The following is a 19403-nucleotide window of genomic DNA, read 5'->3' as shown; positions in this document are numbered from 1 at the left end:
AGGAGCCCACCTAACCCCCAGCTTCACACACCCATCGAGACTTTCCTATTTCCTTTACATTGAAAAAGATGTTATCTGTCCAAAGGCCTACTTGAGAGAGTACCAGGCTAATTTCAAAAAGGTGTTTGCCCAGGGCATGACTGTGGGCTATTAAAGCTGTTACGATACCAGGCTCTCCCGGCAGAGGGCATCTCTTTGTACCCATTTTCCGTGGGTTTGACAGCCGTCAGGAAGTATGCAAACAAGAGAGATAGATAACCATTTTTCTGCTCAAATAGCACTTTATTCCTGCTGTGATCTAACTTCCATTCCAGACAAAATGAAACAGGAAAGGGAACTGATTCTTTCTTAAACCCAGGAAGGAAGCTGCCCACCAAGCTAGGCAAATGGTCTGCAGAGATCAATGCCAGCTTTCTGCCTGTACATTCGAACCTATTTTTCCAAAACTATCATATCTGGTTTTAGCTTTCACACACTTAAGAATGTTCTATCACCAACTTATATATCCAGCTATGACTGTAGACAGAGGATAAAATCAACATTGAGTCATATACGTGATATTTTCAGTGACAGCCACCCTGTTTGTTATGCAAAGCATTTAGTGTGAGATGTCAGGTTTCCTGGGACTGAGGAAAAAAAAAACCTAATTGAAGCTTATTTTTTGTAGCATTTTAATGCATACTTCTTTTATTTTTTTCTTCTCAAGATAATGCATACTTCTTTTTTTCCCTCAAGATAGGATTTCACTGTGTAGCCTTTGCTTGGCTGTCCTAAACTCATTTTGTAGACCAGGCTGGCCTTGAACTCACAGAGATCTACCTGCTTCTGCCTCCCTGAGTGCTGGGATTACAGGTGTGCGCCATGGCTGATTCTTTTCATGTTTACATGATAAAGCTCAGTACTAAAAATGTTAATTCATGTGACTTTAGGTTAAAGAGTAACAATCATAACAACAACAACAACAAAAAACCCCTTTAACCTGGAAGTCTCTCTTAGCCATAGAAATGAGTATCTCCACCTCCGACCCCAGTAGCACACTCATGTGGGGAACAGCATATACTGTAAGTCTATAGAATTTGCCCATATTTGCCACATACACAATGATGTACCATGTTCTGTGTCTCTTAAATCCACAGAACTCAAATTTGTGAATTGCTTACATCCTAGGAAGCAGCCATGCGACCATGGCCTCTCATGTCAAAAATAATACCTTATTTCTAAGGTTAGTGAGGAGACAACAAAGGAAAGTAATTTCTTTCTGTTAATATTTTAGGCTGCCTGGTTAAAATAAGCTTAGATTCTCCAGCAACTGCTCCAGGCACTGCTGGAATAGAGAGAGGCCGGTACCAAAGCAGCAGCTCAGAATGACCGAGGATTTGCCCAAGCATCCTCGGAGCCTCAAGCTCTATTTACCATCACAGGACAGAAAAATGAGACTGAGTCAAGTTTAAGTCCATTCGCACAGCTGGTCTCTGATCCGCTCTGACTGGAGGGAGGCCTACATCCAAAGCCAGGTCATCATCAGGCTATGGCAGGGCTAACTTGTGTGTGGAGGCGTGTATAAAACAGGCTGTCCAGCCAGTAGGAGTGCCTGTCTGAGGCTGGCCATCAGGGATGCCAAGGTGCCTTTCTGCTGTGTGGTTTCTTCAAAGTGCTCAGCAGCCATCTCGAGATGGGGCGGTACTAGGTTATGTTTAGTGCAGTGGGAAAGGTTACAGAGCTCAAGGCATCTGGCAAGAGAGATTGTGACAACCATGCGGTTTGGGTCATGTATGGAGACAGCAGCACACAAACGTACGGGGGATGGGGGGATATGGTGAGAAAGTGGTAGACTTGGAAGGCGAGTGGAAGGAAGAATGTGGCGTAGACTTGGTGGGGGAAGGAAGACTATGGTCTTATAGAGAGGGAAAGCAGAATGAGCAAAGGCTGGCCCAACAACGGAACAGTTAGACAGTTGTTTAGCCCAATAAAACATCAGAACTTAATGGAATGAAAACCGGGTTTGCACCTAATAACTGCAGGGTTTTTTTTTGTTTTGTTTTGTTTTTTGTTTTTTTTTTGGTAGGGAGTTTTCAAGACAGGGTTTCTCTGTGTAGCCTTGGCTGTCCCGGACTTGCTTTGTAGGCCAGGCTGGCCTCGGACTCACGGTGATCCGCCTGCCTCTGCCTCCCAACGGCTGGGATTAAAGGCGTGTGCCACCACAGCCCAGCTCTACAGGTGTTTTAGCGTGAAAAAAAAAAATTAAGTGATTTAGATGTGTTAGAGGAGGTCCCAATGGAAAGGACCTTGGCGTGCACATTAACATGTAAAGCAAGAAAAACCTTTATAATTAGTATTATCACTTCCCTCTTAAGTTTGGATAACTGAACACACATTTTTCTTTCTTTCTTCTTATAGCAGGGTCATTCAGCAATGGAGTTAGAAATGGAGAAAACGTAAAGGCGGTGTTTTTTTACGAACAATACGGTAACTGCAATGCAGCACAGAGGAAGAGCTTCATCTGGGCCCCAGCTGAAGCCAACAATCTGTCATGTGGCGGGAGGGTGGCCCCTGAGCGCCTGAGGTCTTTACATCTTCCTCCTTGAGTTGTTTGTTTGTTTGCAGGAGGCGACGCCACTATTCACTGGATCAGCTGACAAAGGCACCCATAGAAGTGCACTGTCAACTTACTATCATCTTTATCCCTTCTGGTCTCCATTTTTCTCTTGTTTCTTTATATAGCCTTGCTTCAGACTGAGAGCTTTAGTGCAAGCGTGGGTCAGGGTAAGTTATAATGCTCGCTGGACATCACAGCTACCATAATGCCGCCTTTATTGTGGGGCGGCAATGCGGCAGCTACGTTCACAGGGAACTCGCGTTAGATCAGTCGGCTGAGGGGAGACCTCGGTAGAAATCATATTAGTCCCCACACATTTATCAGGACCAGGATCCCAGTCAGGGCACCGCGGTCTGCCGACACCCACCGTGGACAGGCCCCCTCTTATAATGGGTTCATTTAGGGGAACACACAGCGGAGTGTATTACAGTACAAAGAAGGCATTGAAGTACCTGCCGCACTGCCCGGGGCCTGTCCGCTCTGCAGTGGCCATGAGGTTAAAGGGGGGAAGGCTGGCGAGGGAGGAAGGGACAGATTGTGGGCCCCTTGCTTCTGGGTGCAAGTCAGTAAATGCCTACTGCTAGTTTACAGACCCGTCTTCAAAAATCCCATTTTTCCTTCCCTTGTGAAAACTTGTATTTGCAAAGTTCATCTGGGTGGAAGTTAGATTTGTGTGTTCAGGAATGCAAGCTGCCGCTCAGAGACGGCTCTCTGAAGGACGGGAAATCCACTCACCGCTCAGTTGCTGGGCTGTCGCCAGGCGGATCGGTTTCAAGATGAACTGGCACTGCATCTCTCGGGGCAGCTGTTCCATGAGGAAAGGCTCTTGGAGCTGGGATGGGGTGGCGGAGTCTTTTGATCCCTGTGTCAGAAGGGCAGTGTCTCGGAGGTGGCTCATTTTAATTCCATAAGGGTACTCATGCCCTACAAAGAAGAAAAAAAAACCAAAATGCAGACTTCAGGCTGACTGAGTGCCACCACCAAGCACTGCAGACGGGCGGGAGTGTGCTGTGCTGTACACCTGGCGCATCTCGGATACAGAATCCTTTTGTTTACTGAGAGGTGCTTGTGCCTAGCCAGCAACTGGGACCTTGGAATACTGCAGGTGGCTCTACCAAATCAGTGTGGTCATCTCACAGAGGAGGAAGAAAAAAATCTTCAAAGGAATCCTTAGGATGACTGTAGACCCCAGTTTGCGAATTACATAACTGACCACCTCTAGGCTTGCATCTGAAAAGAGGGACATAGAAGCCACTGAGCAGTGAGCCCCTGCCCCCAACAGGGCCGCCTTCAACAACAGTTTGTATTCTTAAACACAAGGTTAGTACAAAGGTGTAGTAACTCACGCCTGGAATCTCAACACTTGGGAAGCTGAGACCGGAGAATTGCTGCGAGTTTGAGGCCAGCCTGGGTGCCAGCTATACGCTGAGTATGAGACAGGACCTGGGCTGCCGAGTCCACGTTTCAAAACCCTCCCCCAAATTCTCCTGAAGGCTCACCCCGTTATCTACGCATCTGTGTAAGAGGCGTTTATTTGTTGGTGGCACAGTCACTGGCTCACCAGCCCTGGGGGCTGATTGCTTAGTCTGATTTGCTTCTCTCTGAGATGGGTATTCATAAGCAACAGTTAAAACAGTAGAGGGTACAGAGTACAGGTGCAGGCCCAACAACAGACTGATGGACTAAATCCTAGACATCTGACCATAACTCAGTTTTTGTTAGTCAGTACTCCAGTAAACCCACCAGGGTGATGTCATCCTTCTGTCCCACCATGCTGTAGATCCTTTAAGCAGAGACGGTACATTTTCGCTTATACCCACCAATGTAACTCGGCAAGCCCTTCCTTTGCACTTGGCACAGGCATACAAGGCAAAGGTGCTACTGCCATTTATATGTGGCAGAAAACCTCCAAAGATTAAGGCAAGGAGAGGCCCCTTAGCAGCAATAACACAAAACCCTTCAAAAACAGTGGCCAGCTAATCCACACTGCTTTCTTTGTAAACGAGACGTTTTCAATTGCATAGAGTGGCCGTACTCGGTTCAAAGTGGCTGTATGCCTAAGAGTTACCATCTACTTCATTATAACTTATTGAAACTATCTTAAACGTTTGCTATTTTAAATGACATTTTATTGTTGCTTATTCATTTTTGCACACATGTCATTTAGAACCAAGTCCATCTGAGGGAGTCAGCATCGCCCTCAGCATGGCACGGTGGCTTCCCAGTTTCCTGTTTTCTGCATATCAGAACACACAAACGTTTTATATAGGAAGGTTTGGTTTCAATCACTCAGGACACTTGGAATACCCAGCCACCCCAAGAGTGACCTCACGGATAAGGGGCTGCATGAAACGAAGCATCCAACACACATGCCCCGCTCTCTGACAGGCAGGCAGGGTTAGAAAACTGCTAACAAACGGCTGTGGTGGTTACCATTTTGGGATCTGAAACCGATAGCAGAACTTATTTTAATTGCCCTATTTCTGTTGGTTACATATTGAAATTACTAACCGATAAATAAGTAGTTGAAGTAAGGTAACTTATGACCTATTTCTCAATAATTCCTCAGAACGGGGGAATCTGAATTTCAAGCCAGCCTGGATCACACAGTGAGACATGTAAATGGGTTACTGTCACTTCCTTTGTGATGCTAAGGGAATTCTGGGTCAGAGGGATGTTGCATACTCAGGGATGGGTGACAGGTGTGACAGTGCACCACTGTGCCACACACAGTACCCTGTGCACAGAGGCAGCCCTGTCATTAGTTACAGCAGTAGACAGGAAAGACAACAGGCAAGAGAAACTCCACTGCATCCTGCGCTCTCATGAAGAAACCCCCAATAGCAGGCTTGGCAAGATCTGCTCGTCAGGTGAAAAAGCCGAGCGGAAAAATGTACACTTTCCCAATTATAGTCATGAGCAGCCTGACAGAAAAGATCCTATTGTCTGGTCCATAGTAAGACACTTGGTATAGTTAACATTTCGGCTCAAGGTTTCAGAGGCAGCAGAACACAGTGTGATCTTAGCCGGTTACAGACACTCACCAATGAGTGGGTACGGTGCCGCTTCTTTTCCAGAATTCACCCACAGCTGGTAATCTCTCTCAGACCCCTTGAGACAAAGAAGAAAAATGAAAACAAATCTTTCACGTTAGATACTTGAATGAGGAGGAGAGAGTCTGGGGCATTTTATGCTATTAAGACTCATGGGGTGCATATAGTTGGGGGGATAGTGGTGCTTATTTCTACAGCCAGATCCTATTTAAAAACAGGATTGATTACTCTTGGTCCCCCCAAATCCCACAGCCCCTGAGCTGGCTTGGGATCTGCAAACCTCAAGGGAATCAGCCCCTTCCTTACCAGGTGCCCACATAATGTGAAAGCTAAGGGAGCCCTTTGGTAAAGGTAGAATACGCTTCCTGGTTCTAAAAGGCTGATCCTGACCTCTGAGATCCTCTGGTTAGCATCCACTGTGCCTCTGCAAGACAACCACCTCACCCAGCCAGCCATACCCACGGCTGCTTATGGGACTGTAAAGTTAAGCCTCAGAGGCAGGCTGCTATTAGTGCAGTGGGCGCTGGGGGGAATAGCTAGTTGAACTGACCAGTCTGAGTAACTGCATCCAGTTCTGGAGACAGAAGAATGCTACTTGACAACAGGCCCAGCCATGGAAAACAAACTTCACTAGTGGAATTATAATCCAACAAAACTATCATCAATTCCACTTGAAAGAGACACTAGCTATGTAGACTTTGCTGAGTCCTCCAGGAGGGACAAGGCAGCTAGAACAGAGGCAGCCAAGTCTGTTTGAAGCCTTCCATGGTCCTGCCTTCTGCTTGCAGTTAAAAGTCACGGTCCTGGCTACTGTACATGTCATGCAGATCTCTGCTGGCCACATGTTCATACACAGATCGTTTTATCTCCATCTTGTCCTTTAGACAGGAGGCATGATCTAATCAAAACACACATCTTAAGCAATGGCAGAAACACTGTAAGGCATCTCTTAGCATGGGTGTCATCAAATAGTCTCAATTCCTAATTACATTTTATTTGCCTGAACAGATCGTATTTTAAAGATGCCCAAGAAAGTGCATTATGAGGCAGTTAATCTCTTTTCCCAACCTAAAACTATGTACTCTTAAAAACAAAATAACACAAAACTATGTACTCTTTTCCAAAGCATGCTTGTGTGGGTTGGAAATCAATGCAGAAAAAGAACCCCACTTTACTCACACAGTAATATAATTAAAATGTAATTAAATTTTTAAGTTTTACTAATCAGATCATCTTATCCCAAATTTTGGTTGCCTTGAGTCATCAGTAGGCTTAGTAGCAGTGCGCAAGAGCAAATCTAAGTACACAAAGCAATATTATGACATCTCAAGTGTCATGTCATAGTTTTAAATATCACATTTACTTTGCGTGGGCATCTGCACAAACACAAACACACTAGAGCAGCATGCCAGAATACATGCGGAGGTCAGAGGTCAGAGGAAAACTTTCGGGGGTTGGTTCTCTCTTCATACCAAGTGGGTCTTGGGGATGGAACCCCGGTCATTGGGCTTGGCATCATGCGCCTTTACAGTGGAGCCAGCTCAATGGCTTATATCACACTATGTTTAAAAATACAAAGATTTTTTTTCTTAGTTTTCATTCTTTTGAAGTCTCCCAGTTAACAGAACTCTTCCTGGGGGTACTAACAGGAAGGCAAAAAGAGAAGCTTTCCAATTCTCTTCCGTGACCTGCTTCTCAATACTCCAACCATTTCCACTAACAATATTTCACAAACTCACCCCAGAACACAAAGGGTCAGGCTAGAGGAAGACAGACTGACAGTAAGCACAGTAACGCTCTTCAGATCCATGACAGGATTCTCGTTTAACCATTATGGTTTTCAGGTTACAGAGGTGTTAAAACAGCACCACACCCATATGTCATGCTAACAGAAAAGCTTTCCTGTTTTCTACATTTGGGGGGTGGGAGAGCAAATGTAGCTTTGTGATTGTGTTGTGAAGGGAAGGGCTATATGCGTACATCTAAATTACTAAATACTATTTTGACTATAGTACACCAAAGTTTAAAGACTATCTAGGTGGTGGGGGCAAAGGAATCACATGTCCAAGGCCCACCTGGGCTACCCCATATGACATAAAGAGAGCAATAGAACAGAAGTAACTTACCGTTATCCCCAGCATTTGTAGTGACATGTTGATAACTTCACTCGCCGTGTCTGAATTCATTACTGTTATAGTTTTAAACTGTAGAGAAAGAAGGAAAAAACACAGATAATTAATGAGTTTAAAAATGGTTAACAAATCATGGTCCAGTGATTATCCAAAGGTTAAACACTGATCTCAAGTCTGGACAAGAGGGAGCGAGAACTCTCCATTATGAATCGCTTTCATTCCGATAGGCTATGGCCACAAACAGTTCATTCCTTTCTCTTAAAGGATGTGGCTCACAGAATACAAATGTATTGGAAAGCTCTGTGAGTGAGAGGCTGTGAACACCAATCTCTCTCTCTCTCTCTCTCTCTCTCTCACACACACACACACACACACACACAATGCTATTCCTCTGTTCTCTCTCTACAAGTGCATTTTTATAGCCCATTGGCCATGGTGGTGAGGGCAGAGCTGGCCAATCAGTTAAGGGAAGACCAGGACAAGACCTGCTTCCTAAAAGGAGTTAGGGCTTGCGGGTGAGAGCTTCCAGGCGCTCGGCACTGGAGCGACCGGGCTTGTCGGCTTCAACCCTTTGATGGCTCAGAATAGATGAGTGGCAGTTCTAGAAAACCTCATTCTGCCAACTGGATAGGGCCATACACACTAGCTCTCCACTGACTATACCGCAAGTTGCTCCTAAGAACAGAAAGGCAACTTGCAACGAAGAAGGAAGAGACTGGCCAGAGTCTTGCGTATCTGGAGAGTGCAATGGACTCCAAAAGACTCGCATACAGTGGTGCATAACTTGGTTATGCACATAAGTACATACGACAATTATTAAAAAACTAGCAATTAGTGTTCTGCCCCAGGCACGAGGCTTGCTTTCATAAATACAAACAAAATAACATGAAAGAAAAAAAAGTTGACATTCACTGATATTTGTCTTCTACAAAGTGTTATCCTATGAGCCAATTACTTGATAGGACAAACTTAATTGAACTAATTTTTCAGAGGCATATACACTGACTTTATGAGTTTCTTGTACTCCTAGGGATTAGACCAAAAGGTGTCAGAGCCCAACAGGAAGGAGCTGGAAAGCACAATGTCATTTACCAGAGTGGCATAAAAGCAACACAAGCCAGACTTCAAGCTAAAACAGGCTTTTTTGGAAAGGCTCTGCTGCCTCCTAAGTCGGAAAGTCCATTTAAGGAATGCTGCCATAATTTTTTTTTTTTGTACAGCGAAGTGTCTGTGTTCCTATATACCTAGTGTCCAAGGTAATTGTTTTCACACTGGGCACAGGTATGTTCTGCACTAGTTATACAAGTGCATCTCCCTGCAAACCTTTATGGGGGCTGTAACAAGTGAGTTTCAGCACACAGTGCTTCTTGCCTAGAGAAACATGAGGCACACCCAAGACTAAATCCCGAGTTTAGCAGGATTCTTCAACAAGCTGCACACAACTTTAAGGCTAAGAATAAAAGAATTACTTCCCTTGGACATACTCCTATCTGAGGATTTATTCTAGAAGTTTGGGTACCTGAAAGAGACTGCCACTGAAGCTCCGCCAGGGGAAACCTCGAGAGTGTCACTGTACCTTGACCTCACCCATGATTACATTTCACGTCTTATCTTCAAAAATAAGTGGGGCATCAGTTTTTAAAAGCGTGATTCCCATGTATTAAAACGTGATAAAAATTGAAAAATTTCATGAAAATCCTTAATGTAACCAAACAAATCACAGCAGGCAGAAATGCAGTAGCCTTGTTTGTTTCGTCTTTGTTAGGCTAAGTAGTTTCTTAGCCTAAAATTTTATATTTCCTTCAGGCATTGAGATCTGGCCTTTAGAACTTGATCAGGTGTCACTTGGTGTAACTTTTTAGAACTAAAAAAGAGCTCTCATGAATGACATTTGCACGCACACTGTGACTGTTACCAAGAGCTGCTATGTAGTATTTCAGCCCACAGCACCACGGAAAGACACGTTCCCACCTTGTTCATGATTGCTAATAGCTCGGATCTTGTGCCACAGTTTCAGCCAACAAAGAACATGTAACCAAGGCTAAAGACTTAATGTTTACCACAGAGACATGGCGACTCCTAGATAATGTCATCTCTTCCCGATCCATTCTTTCATCTCAGGGATTTAATTCATAAAAACTCAAAGAAGAATAGAAACATTTTCAAAGCACCCAACTGAAGAACTGACAAGCTGAGAACTACTTAGAGTAATAGCAAATTTTTCCTTGTGGCTTCGCCACAAACTTCTGCAGCTGTTCCTGAAAGGACCCATACCATGAGAAGAGATTTAAGACAGGCACTGTTCTATCCGAGGGCACGTGTCAAATACCACAGCTAATATGGATTTCCCTTGTCTCATTCTCTATAGTATTTGCTCTTTATGCATAGATACACATGGCACCTCTAGATGCCTGGCTTCTGTATCTCACACACAGCTGGCCTATCCCCTCTTTCATCCACACTGTTTCCTATCTTATTCAGGGACGTGGAACTTAATTTCCTGTCTCAGAAACACTTACATAGGCACAATTCCCAATGTCCTTGGCGAAGATTTTGAGGGGGATGCTCTTCGGGTAGTCCTTCTCTTTTTCTAGAGTGATATATCTAATCAAACGAAACAACAACCCGAAACAACACTGAGTCAGATGAAATTCACTAATGGTTCATTAAAAAAAATCAACCTATTTTGATAATGTTGTCAATATACTTATATGCACTCTTTCTCTTTATTTCTTTTTTTTACGAACACTTGAAAGATAGCATAATCAGATTACATGATGGGTTGAAAGAGATTCCACCCACCCAGGACATTAGGCATGAGCCTCCCCAAACAGGACATCCATATTAAGTAATGTTGGAGGTGGGACCAGGTAAAGGTACCCGTGAGTGATGGTCTGTCTCCTCTGAACAGGTCTTCCACTCCCTTCTGAGCACCTGACTACACACTAACATACAAAGGATTCACTCTCATTTAGCTGCTCTGGAGGGTGTAAATCTGGATTATTCCATTGGGGGGTGCAGAGAGGAGAGAAAGGAGGGAAGAACTCTGCCTCTGACTGATAAACCAGTGTTGACCATTTTATTTGGTACAGTCAATCGCAGGGATGATAACCTATTTTTGAGGTGCTCTGAATTAAACCTTGCAATTATGAGCAGAGAGGAGACACTGGTGATTCTAATGTGATCCAATCAGACCCCAGTGTTCTCCATCCTAGAAAAAAGGACTGTAATAACACTGTATTCTATCTAGCTGGTATACAAGCAGAACAATATGCTATTTTTAGCAGACAAATGTCAATTCCCACTAAAGAGAAGAAGGGACATGCTTGGGGCACATTTCTGCCATAGCATGCTCATTTTACCCATAAGTTAACAATAATATTAAAAGTATGTGATCTGAAAACATACCTCTGAAGGAGAGAGAGCCACTTGTCCTTTTGTTCTGGGGAACTGCAATCAAAGAAAACGGAAGAGAGGAATAAACCATGTAAGATATTGCTGCCAGCATTTTTAGGCCTGCCAGTTCAGGTGGCTGTGTCACCAGCCCACTGCTATGAACGTAGCTGTTCATGTGCACTGTGAGCTCCACACAATATTTCAGAAGATGACACAGGTGTTTTAGCCCCTTGGGAAAGATCACATAGTCTGGGATCATTTGCTTTACTAAATCCACTTCGGTAGATCCAAGGCGAATTCTTTGTGATAGGCCAATGTTCCTTCACCAACAGTACTGGGTCAGAGGGGAGGGAGGCTGTTTAGAGCAAAGAATGTCCAACTTGGAAGCAAAACATTTCGTTTCAGAGTTGCGTGCAAGTGAGACCATCATGGCATGCAACGTGTCCAGAGCCACAGTTTCCACACCTGTGACGCTGGGCTAACTGTCCTCCTCAAGTGCCTTTTTTCCCCTAGCTTAAGTTGTCGTACATAAAAACAAAATATGCTTAATGTTGAGATCAAAGCAAGATTTGGCAGATAGATGGGAATGCATTGGCCCAGAAACCAGTCTGTTGTCAGGAGAAGAAACATTTTTCTTTTCATCTTGTATACGCAAGACAAAATAGTAATTTGGTAGATTTTCTCATAGCAAACTTATTTTAATTACTAAGACATTCTTATCAATATGAATGTATGTACAATTAAATATTATGTTTCTCCTCCCACTGTTGAATTTGATGTTTAAAGTTAAAAGCTTGTCTAATGTATTCTTATATGATCCCCCGTAAGTTGCAAACTTTAAAAATAACATTTCTAGTCTCTGTATAGGAATTGAAAATTTTTACTCATTCCAGAAAAACGTTTAACACATATCTGTAATTTGTTTTAACTTCGTTGTTTAACTGTCTTCACACAGACAATCTTTCAAGGTTGGTAGTCACAAAGCATATTATCCATTATTTTATCATGGAACAAACTTTTCATAGTTAACAATTCCTTGCCATCTTTTTTTTTTTTTATAGTTTTTCATTTTAAAACTTTAAAAATTTTTTTATTTTATTAATTTATTCTTATTACATCTCAATGGTTATCCCATCCCTTGTATCCTCCCATTCTTCCCTCCCTCTCCCTCCCATTTTCCCCTTACTCCCCTCCCCTATGACTGTGACTGAGGGGGACTTCCTCCCCCTGTATATGCTCATAGGGTATCAAGTCTCTTCTTGGTAACCTGCTGTCCTTCCTCTGAGTGCCACCAGGTCTCCCCTTCCAGGGGACATGGTCAAAGATGAGGCACCAGAGTTCGTGTGAAAGTCAGACCCCACACTCCACTCAACTGTGGAGAATGTCCTGTCCATTGGCTAGATCTGGGTAGGGGTTTGAAGTTTATGGCCTGTACTGTCCTTGGCTGGAGCCATAGTTTGAGCAGGACCCCTGGGCCCAAATCTGCCTATCATAATGTTCTACTTCTAGGTTTCTAGGACCCTCTGGATCCTTCTACTTTGCTATTCTCCCATGCTTCTCTCATCTAGAGTCCCAATATCATTTTAAAACTTTATGTGCGTATGGTTGTATGAATCTTTGGTACGGCTATGTGGGTGCCCACAGAGGCTAGAAAGGGTGTTGGGTTTCCCTGGCACTAGAGTTATAGACAGTTGTGCGCCATCCGATGTGGGTGCTCGGAGCTGAACTTAGGTCTTGTAAAAGAATAGCAAGAGCTCTTCACCACTGAGCCATATCTCCAGCCCCAAGAGATTTTCTAGATTCAGTTACATAAAATCTTGATGTAGAAAAAGAGTGTTCTAGCACCCATATTAGGGAATCAAAAGTCCCCTTGCGCCCATTGCTCACTCTCCTGCTTTCCGATGGCGCAGGAGGGGACAGCGGGGGGTGGGGGGCGGGGGGGAGGACAGCTTACGTGAATGAATGTTAAGGTCAAGTGTGAGCTACTGTGTGGTACATCTTCTTTCATCCCCACACCCGTGGCTAGTATGGACTGTACTCTCCTTAATTCCAGACATGGGCGGGGGGGGGGGGGGTGAGTTTTAGTTGTGTGGCACCATGACGGCTGGAGCCTTAGAAGCCCCACTGAGCATGGGTGCTGCCGGTGCCTTCCTCCAAGTGTTAGTGCCTCTCTCGAGTCTCCCAACCCTTGTCTGCTGCCCAGAGCCCTTGGGTGGTGACCAATGTCTGTGTTTTGTTCAGAGTTGTAAGCAGTTATCTACAGGGCAGCCAGTCCATTAGGATTACATTTTTGTAGGAGAGACAGAACTCAACATTTTACTTTATTTTGAAGGATACTTAATTTGAAAAAAAAATTGTTTCCAGAAAAGTTATATTTCCAAATTTTCCAGCTGGCTGCAGGTTTTATACTGTTGTTCTCTCACAGGTATAGCCCAGCTGTCCAAACCAGGAGATGCTGGTGTTTGCTAATAACCAAATTCTGGACTTTTTTTTTTTTCAGATCTTGTCTTCTGGAAAAAACTTTTTTTCTGTCCCAGGAGCTAATTCATGGCTACACATGGCATTTGTGGACTGTGGCTCCTTAGGGATGGTCTACAGGAGAATTTTAGGCTGTGCTTTACTTTAGAAGTTTTAAGTAGCAGTGGTTAGGAGTCTATAGACTTTGCTTCAGTTTGACAGATGCTTATGATTAAAGTATTGGGGTTTTTTTTGTGAATAAATACTACAGAAGTGAGTTGCTCTTATCAAATCATATTGAGACGTACATGGAATTTATATGATGTTACTGGGGATACTGACCTTCATCAAGCAGCTACAGAACCATGCTTTTCCAGAGAAAAATGGCCCCGTATCTCACCCCTCTTAAAGAGTGGAGATTCATGGCAACACATGGTCACCCTCATGTGAGAAAACTGCTCTCTTTCCCAAGCAGATTAAACCTTGGGAATGGACGTTATCTATAGAAACCTGTCATGGAATGGAATGGAATACAGAGAGTGACAAAAATGGCCACTTCCAAACAGCCCTGCATCGGGTCCACGGTGCACAACAGGATCAATCGCATGGCACACCTGTTCCCTATGTACAGACTAACAGTGTGGAAAGGCTTGGCAGTCTGGCTTTAGGATGACGCCTGAGTAGTCGGGTGGTAAAGCAGGAAAAGGCAGAGAAAAGCTTCATGTGTGTGTGTGTGTGTGTGTGTGTGTGTGTGTGTGTGTGAGAGAGAGAGAGAGGGGGGGGAGAGAGAGAGTGAGAGTGTGATGGACACTAAAATCTTTAAAATGAAAGCCAATATGGAGTTTGTGTACAGTCATTCAAAATCACAGGTATGAGTTTTCATCGGCTCACCCTGAGCCAGAAAGTCAAATAAACATGTCAGGCTGAAGGACACATGTTCTGTATTCATACGTTTTCTAAACACACACCACCTAGGAACAAGTCTTGAGAAACTAGTTTATAACACTTTAACATAAAAAATCTCTCTAGACAGCAAACCAGAACTTAGCATACAAAGTCCTTTGACACATTATCTGTGTCACAAAAAGCTTTTTTTAAAAATTGAGAGTAAACAAGTTATTCTAAAATGATTTCAACTACTCCGTATTCAAATTTAAACTGTGTTTATAAACAGTGAAGTTGGTGTTTTTGTGTGTGTGGGGTGTGTGTGTGTGGTTTGAAAAGATCGATCAAGTTTGAAGTCTCAATATTTCAAACAAACTCCTAGACATTAAGAATGGAAGCGTTCCTGGATGGGACACCCGCGTCTGCTTCCACCAGCTCATAAGCTGTTTTCCTTCTAAATGTTTCTATAAAGCTTTTTAAGAACGACCAGACAACCCAAGGTGTTAACAGTCTTCAGATGAAAAGTCAACAGTTGAAGACTGTCATCGATAAAGGCAGGGTTACTCAATACCTAATCACAGCAGAGTATTTCCCTTAACATTTACAGCACGCCGCTCTGCCCTAGACACCGTTATGGCAGCTGACTCTGGTAAACCCAGGACCAGGTGTGGCTCTTACCTGAATGTGGCCACGAAGTTCACTGTGGGCCAGCCCAGGACAAAGGACTTCAGCGCGTTTGTGTTGCCTTCGCCCACTTCGTCCACACAGCTTGCTGTCCACATGTCAGTTAATTTTATTTTATTTTTTATCTTAAAATTGTTGTTATATCTAGCAAGGGAGAAACAGAACATGGGTGCTCTTGTTATTTTGTTTCTTGGGTTTTTGGGCAGTTCTGTGTTTGTCATGAGAGGGCAGTTTTTGCCCGTGATGGGAAAATAATGTCTTCTTGTTCCCATCACCAGTTTCTAGAACAGCAGAGAATAACGTGGCTGCTGCTCGGCTTTTGAAGCCTTTGGGCTCGGTTAGTTCCCACAGCTGCATTAACGGCAGCAGACACCTATAAATTGACCTGTTGTATATGCCGTACTGCATGCGGATCAAAACTTGACTTATATTTCTGTGATAAAAGTTACTATGTGTAACTAGCTTACTTCCAAAATTATTTCAACGGATATACCTAAAATTACAATTTATAAAATGTTAAGTACTTCCATTTTAGGAGATTCTGGAAGCAAACCTAGAGCTAGAGAAATCTACAATAAACTTTCAATAGAATGGTTGTTAAGAAGTGCTAAGGTGATCTGTGTTTCCAAAGCCACAGTCTTAAGTGGGGTTTTTTTCCCCTCAATCATTTTCTAGTATATTCTTGCAAACACTGAAAAATTGTAACCTATGAACGGAACCTAAACTAGAAAACAACAACAACAACAAAACAAACAAACAAAACCAGAGAACAGGGCTAACACAATGATCATTCGGCTCTGGGGACCCAGAAGGTACGTTCCCTTAAGTTGGGTGTGGTTGCTTTTTGGCAATTTCTTCCTCAACTCCCTCAGACCCCGTGATACAAAAATACAATGTATTTTGACCTAACTGATGTATTTAATACGCATAGTTCTGAGATGTGAGTAGTCAGAAGGCATTGAGAACTATGAAGAGAGTTCACAGGGAAATGGATTTCCGAGCATTCAGAACCATCTGGGTAAATAAAAGCTCCAATGAAACCAAAGATACAGCTCACGGACAGGAACCCCCTAAATTCACCTACTACAGGGATATAAAGCTCGTGTGAGACCCATACTGTGTACAAGGCCTTGGAAGGACTGACGTATAAAGGGCACTAACTACTGTGCTCTAAGGGCCACACTCAATTATTCCAGCAAATTAAATGATCTGGCTGCCACCCTAACCCTTCACCCGAGGGTGAGAAGTGACAGGGTAGCCACAGGCTTGGCAGGGCAGGGAGTTCATACACAGGCTCAGCCAATTACTAACTTTATAACGTTGGAGCATCACTTCAACTTCTTTACAATGAGGGGAATAATACTCAACTCAAGATGGTTATGAAAACTAAAGCCCTTGGATTAATTACTAGCAGTTAGGTCCTATCAAATGTTTCACTCTTATTACCACGGGTATACCTCTCGGATCAAATCTGGTTTTGCCAAATTAATACCCAGCTCCGCCCGGGTCTTACCTTTACGACCCAGCATAAATTAGTGAGGTTTAACAAGTGTTCGCTTCTCTCTGACGACTGAAAAAAAATTACGTTGCAGAGAACGAATCTTAATACAGTCTAATCCTTCATGATGTTTCATGAATAACAAGAAAGCAGATGGAGCGGGCGTCGCAGCCACCACTTTCTACGTGAACTGCGCTGACAGCGAGTGTTGAATGGAAAGTGAGTCTTGTTGGGGACCGCTAACGCATATCGCCAAACACCCCCAATAGGTCTGCAGTCTTAACTGCCGGTTTCCTCATCGTCTCCTCCCAGAGCCACCACAGCAGCCTCCTGTCTAGTCTCCTTGTTCCTACTTTTGCTTTTCCTACAACCCATTCTTCATTGTGAGTAAACGCTTCAAAAATACGTATCGCATTATGGCATCCCCCAGCTGAATCTGGAGGTTAAATTCCAAACTCTCTAGTGCAGCTTGGTGACTCCAAAGTGTCCCTCAATGCTCTCTGCCTCCCGATACACCATTGTGGAGTTCCCTTCCACACCATACGCAGGCTGGTCTGGGTAGCCAGTAGCACGGGTCAGAAGTGACGGGGTTATCACCTGTGAAAGACTTTTCACTGTGAAGGAAGCAGGTACCACGCTCTGAGAAGTAGCACGGAGGAGGCCAAAGGAAGGGAAACGAATGCCTCAGTGAGAAACTGGTGCTGTCAGCTTGCAAGTGGATGCTCCAGTCAAGCCTCAGGGTCAGGAGGGCCCTTGAGCCAGAGCTGCTCACTTAAATACTCCTGAGTCCCAACTCAAACTGCGAGAGATGCTGGGAGTTTTTACACTGCTAGGTTTTGGAGGGCTTTGTTTATTTAGCCCATCCTCCCAAGGTCTTTAATGGTTAATTGCTTTTCATCCTTTACTACGTCTTTACCCAACTACGTACACAATGCACCCTCTTATCTTTTGCTTCCTGCGCCAGCAACTATGTTTTGCTCCTAGCATGGGTCACTGCCTACAACTCTTCGTACGCAAACCAAGATGAAAGCTCCCACATCCCGTCCCGCAAGAATGTAGGCTTCAGAGGATCCCGGATTAGACCAATGACATCCTTCACTGTCCTTCCTTTTTTTACTCATATTATGGAATAAACAGGAACCTAAGTGAACACATTAATGAACAACCTAATACAACAGTAAGCACACCTCATTTATGATATTAGCTAAGGGGCTGGAGAATTACCTCAGTGGCTAAGAGCATTGGCTGCTCTTCGGAGGACCCAGCACATGTTGGCTCACAACCATCTCTAACTTCAGTTGGGAGGATCTGACGCCCTCTTCTGGCTTTCATGGGCACTGCACGCACGCGGCAAAAACACCCACGAATAAAGCTTGTAAAAAGATACTAGTCACTTAATACAGACCAGGCAACCTTGTAGTAAGCACCAGGTAGATAACGTGGTCTCTGTTAGAGGAAATTCAACTTTGTACCGATTACCCAGGGCATATATTTTACTTACTTGATTTTGGCTGCAACAAACAGATCGTTGAACAGGAAGAGATGCCTCTCTTGCCTCTGGAGGCCTCTTTTAAGCTCGACTGGGCCATCAATCAGCAGAGTCCTGCTGGAGCACATGAACGGTGACAGAAATGCGCACGTGTCACTGCTAGCAGAATGACTGTCTCTGAAACAGACCACACGCAGCAAGCCCGTCAGTCAGATGCTCAAACACAAGACGACGGTTCCTAAGGTGGCGACCGACAGTTGCTTATCAATGTGGAACTCAGGGGCTCCTTGTTTCTAAGCAGCGGCTCAGTGCCGTTGCTGGTCTCACTGCTGATTCTGCACACGGAATCTCTCTGAACTTCATTGTGGAAAAAAAAATCTTTTAGCAAAACTGTAACACCTTGATAGCAGACACATGTCCAATCTGACGTAGACATTGGCATTAATGTTTTATCACAGTGGTTCCTCGTATCCCCGAGCCAACTGTCCTTCGGTGGGTTCGCTGACTCACTTCCTTTCTGGCATTCCAGGATGAACTGCTTTGGGGCAGGTGTGTCATTTACCCAGAGTCCAGTGCTTACTTAGGAGTCGTCTCATAATTGAAATGTATACAGCAATGAAACGCGCAAGGCCAAATCTTTGGTGCGTATACACTAGGTTCTGACAAGTGCATTCGCCTGTGAAACCTGAACTCCTCAATTAAGTCACAGGGAAGCATCCCGCCAGGAAGGTCATCCTTCTCGGCCGTTAGGTGGGCGCCATGTTGTTGTTCCCTAGGTGGTTCCATCCTTCTACAGGTTGACGCTCCGGTACTGACTGAGTTCGTTGTATAGCCCACGCGTTTTGACCACTTAAAAATGTAACATGCATTTGTGTCGACAATATTCACGATGTGCAACCATTATCCCCATCTAGCTGTCAAATATTTGTATCGCTCCTAAAGGAAACCCTGTAGGTCTTAAGCATCGACTCCTCATCAGCCCTCCCCTCCATGGCTCCGCCTACTCGGCACCTGTTGTACCAAACGGCACGTGTTCTTTTCTGCCCCTCTTCTTTAGGCTAGCGTAAGGGTTTCAAGCTTCATACTGCAGCTTGTCTCAGGGCCTTTTACTGCTATGTGTTACACCACATGGATATGCTTTTAAAAGCACCAGCCGAGGAATACTTTGGTTGTTTGAACCTATTAGCTGGTGTGACTGATCCGGCCATGAAAA

The 19403-nt window shown here is 44.1% G+C and overlaps 1 protein-coding gene and 1 long non-coding RNA gene across 5 annotated transcripts in view; one reads left to right on the top strand and one right to left on the bottom strand.

Moving 5' to 3' along the window:
* Positions 1-3317, top strand: part of LOC311598338 — a 49091-nt gene extending 45774 nt beyond the window's left edge. Inside the window, exon 3 of the long non-coding RNA XR_014779536.1 lies at positions 2398-3317. This is a non-coding gene — a long non-coding RNA (uncharacterized lncRNA). The remainder of the gene's footprint in view (positions 1-2397) is intronic.
* The window catches only part of ARHGAP20 (Rho GTPase activating protein 20), a 75120-nt gene that overhangs the window by 15090 nt on the left and 40627 nt on the right, over positions 1-19403 (bottom strand). For all 4 annotated transcript variants that reach the window (XM_084783395.1, XM_084783392.1, XM_084783393.1 and 1 more), the window contains exons 3-9: positions 18203-18367; positions 15198-15347; positions 11190-11231; positions 10301-10385; positions 7776-7853; positions 5641-5707; positions 3332-3520 (exon numbers count right to left, since the gene is read on the bottom strand). In XM_084783395.1, coding sequence (XP_084639521.1) covers positions 3332-3520; positions 5641-5707; positions 7776-7853; positions 10301-10385; positions 11190-11231; positions 15198-15347; positions 18203-18367 — 776 coding nt within the window. The remainder of the gene's footprint in view (positions 1-3331; positions 3521-5640; positions 5708-7775; positions 7854-10300; positions 10386-11189; positions 11232-15197; positions 15348-18202; positions 18368-19403) is intronic.

Source organism: Acomys minous (genome assembly GCF_964271855.1).
Source record: "Acomys minous genome assembly, chromosome: 5".
NCBI lineage: Eukaryota > Metazoa > Chordata > Mammalia > Rodentia > Muridae > Acomys > Acomys minous.
Note: the sequence above shows the minus strand (reverse complement) of the source record. Positions and strands in the feature narration are given on the sequence as shown.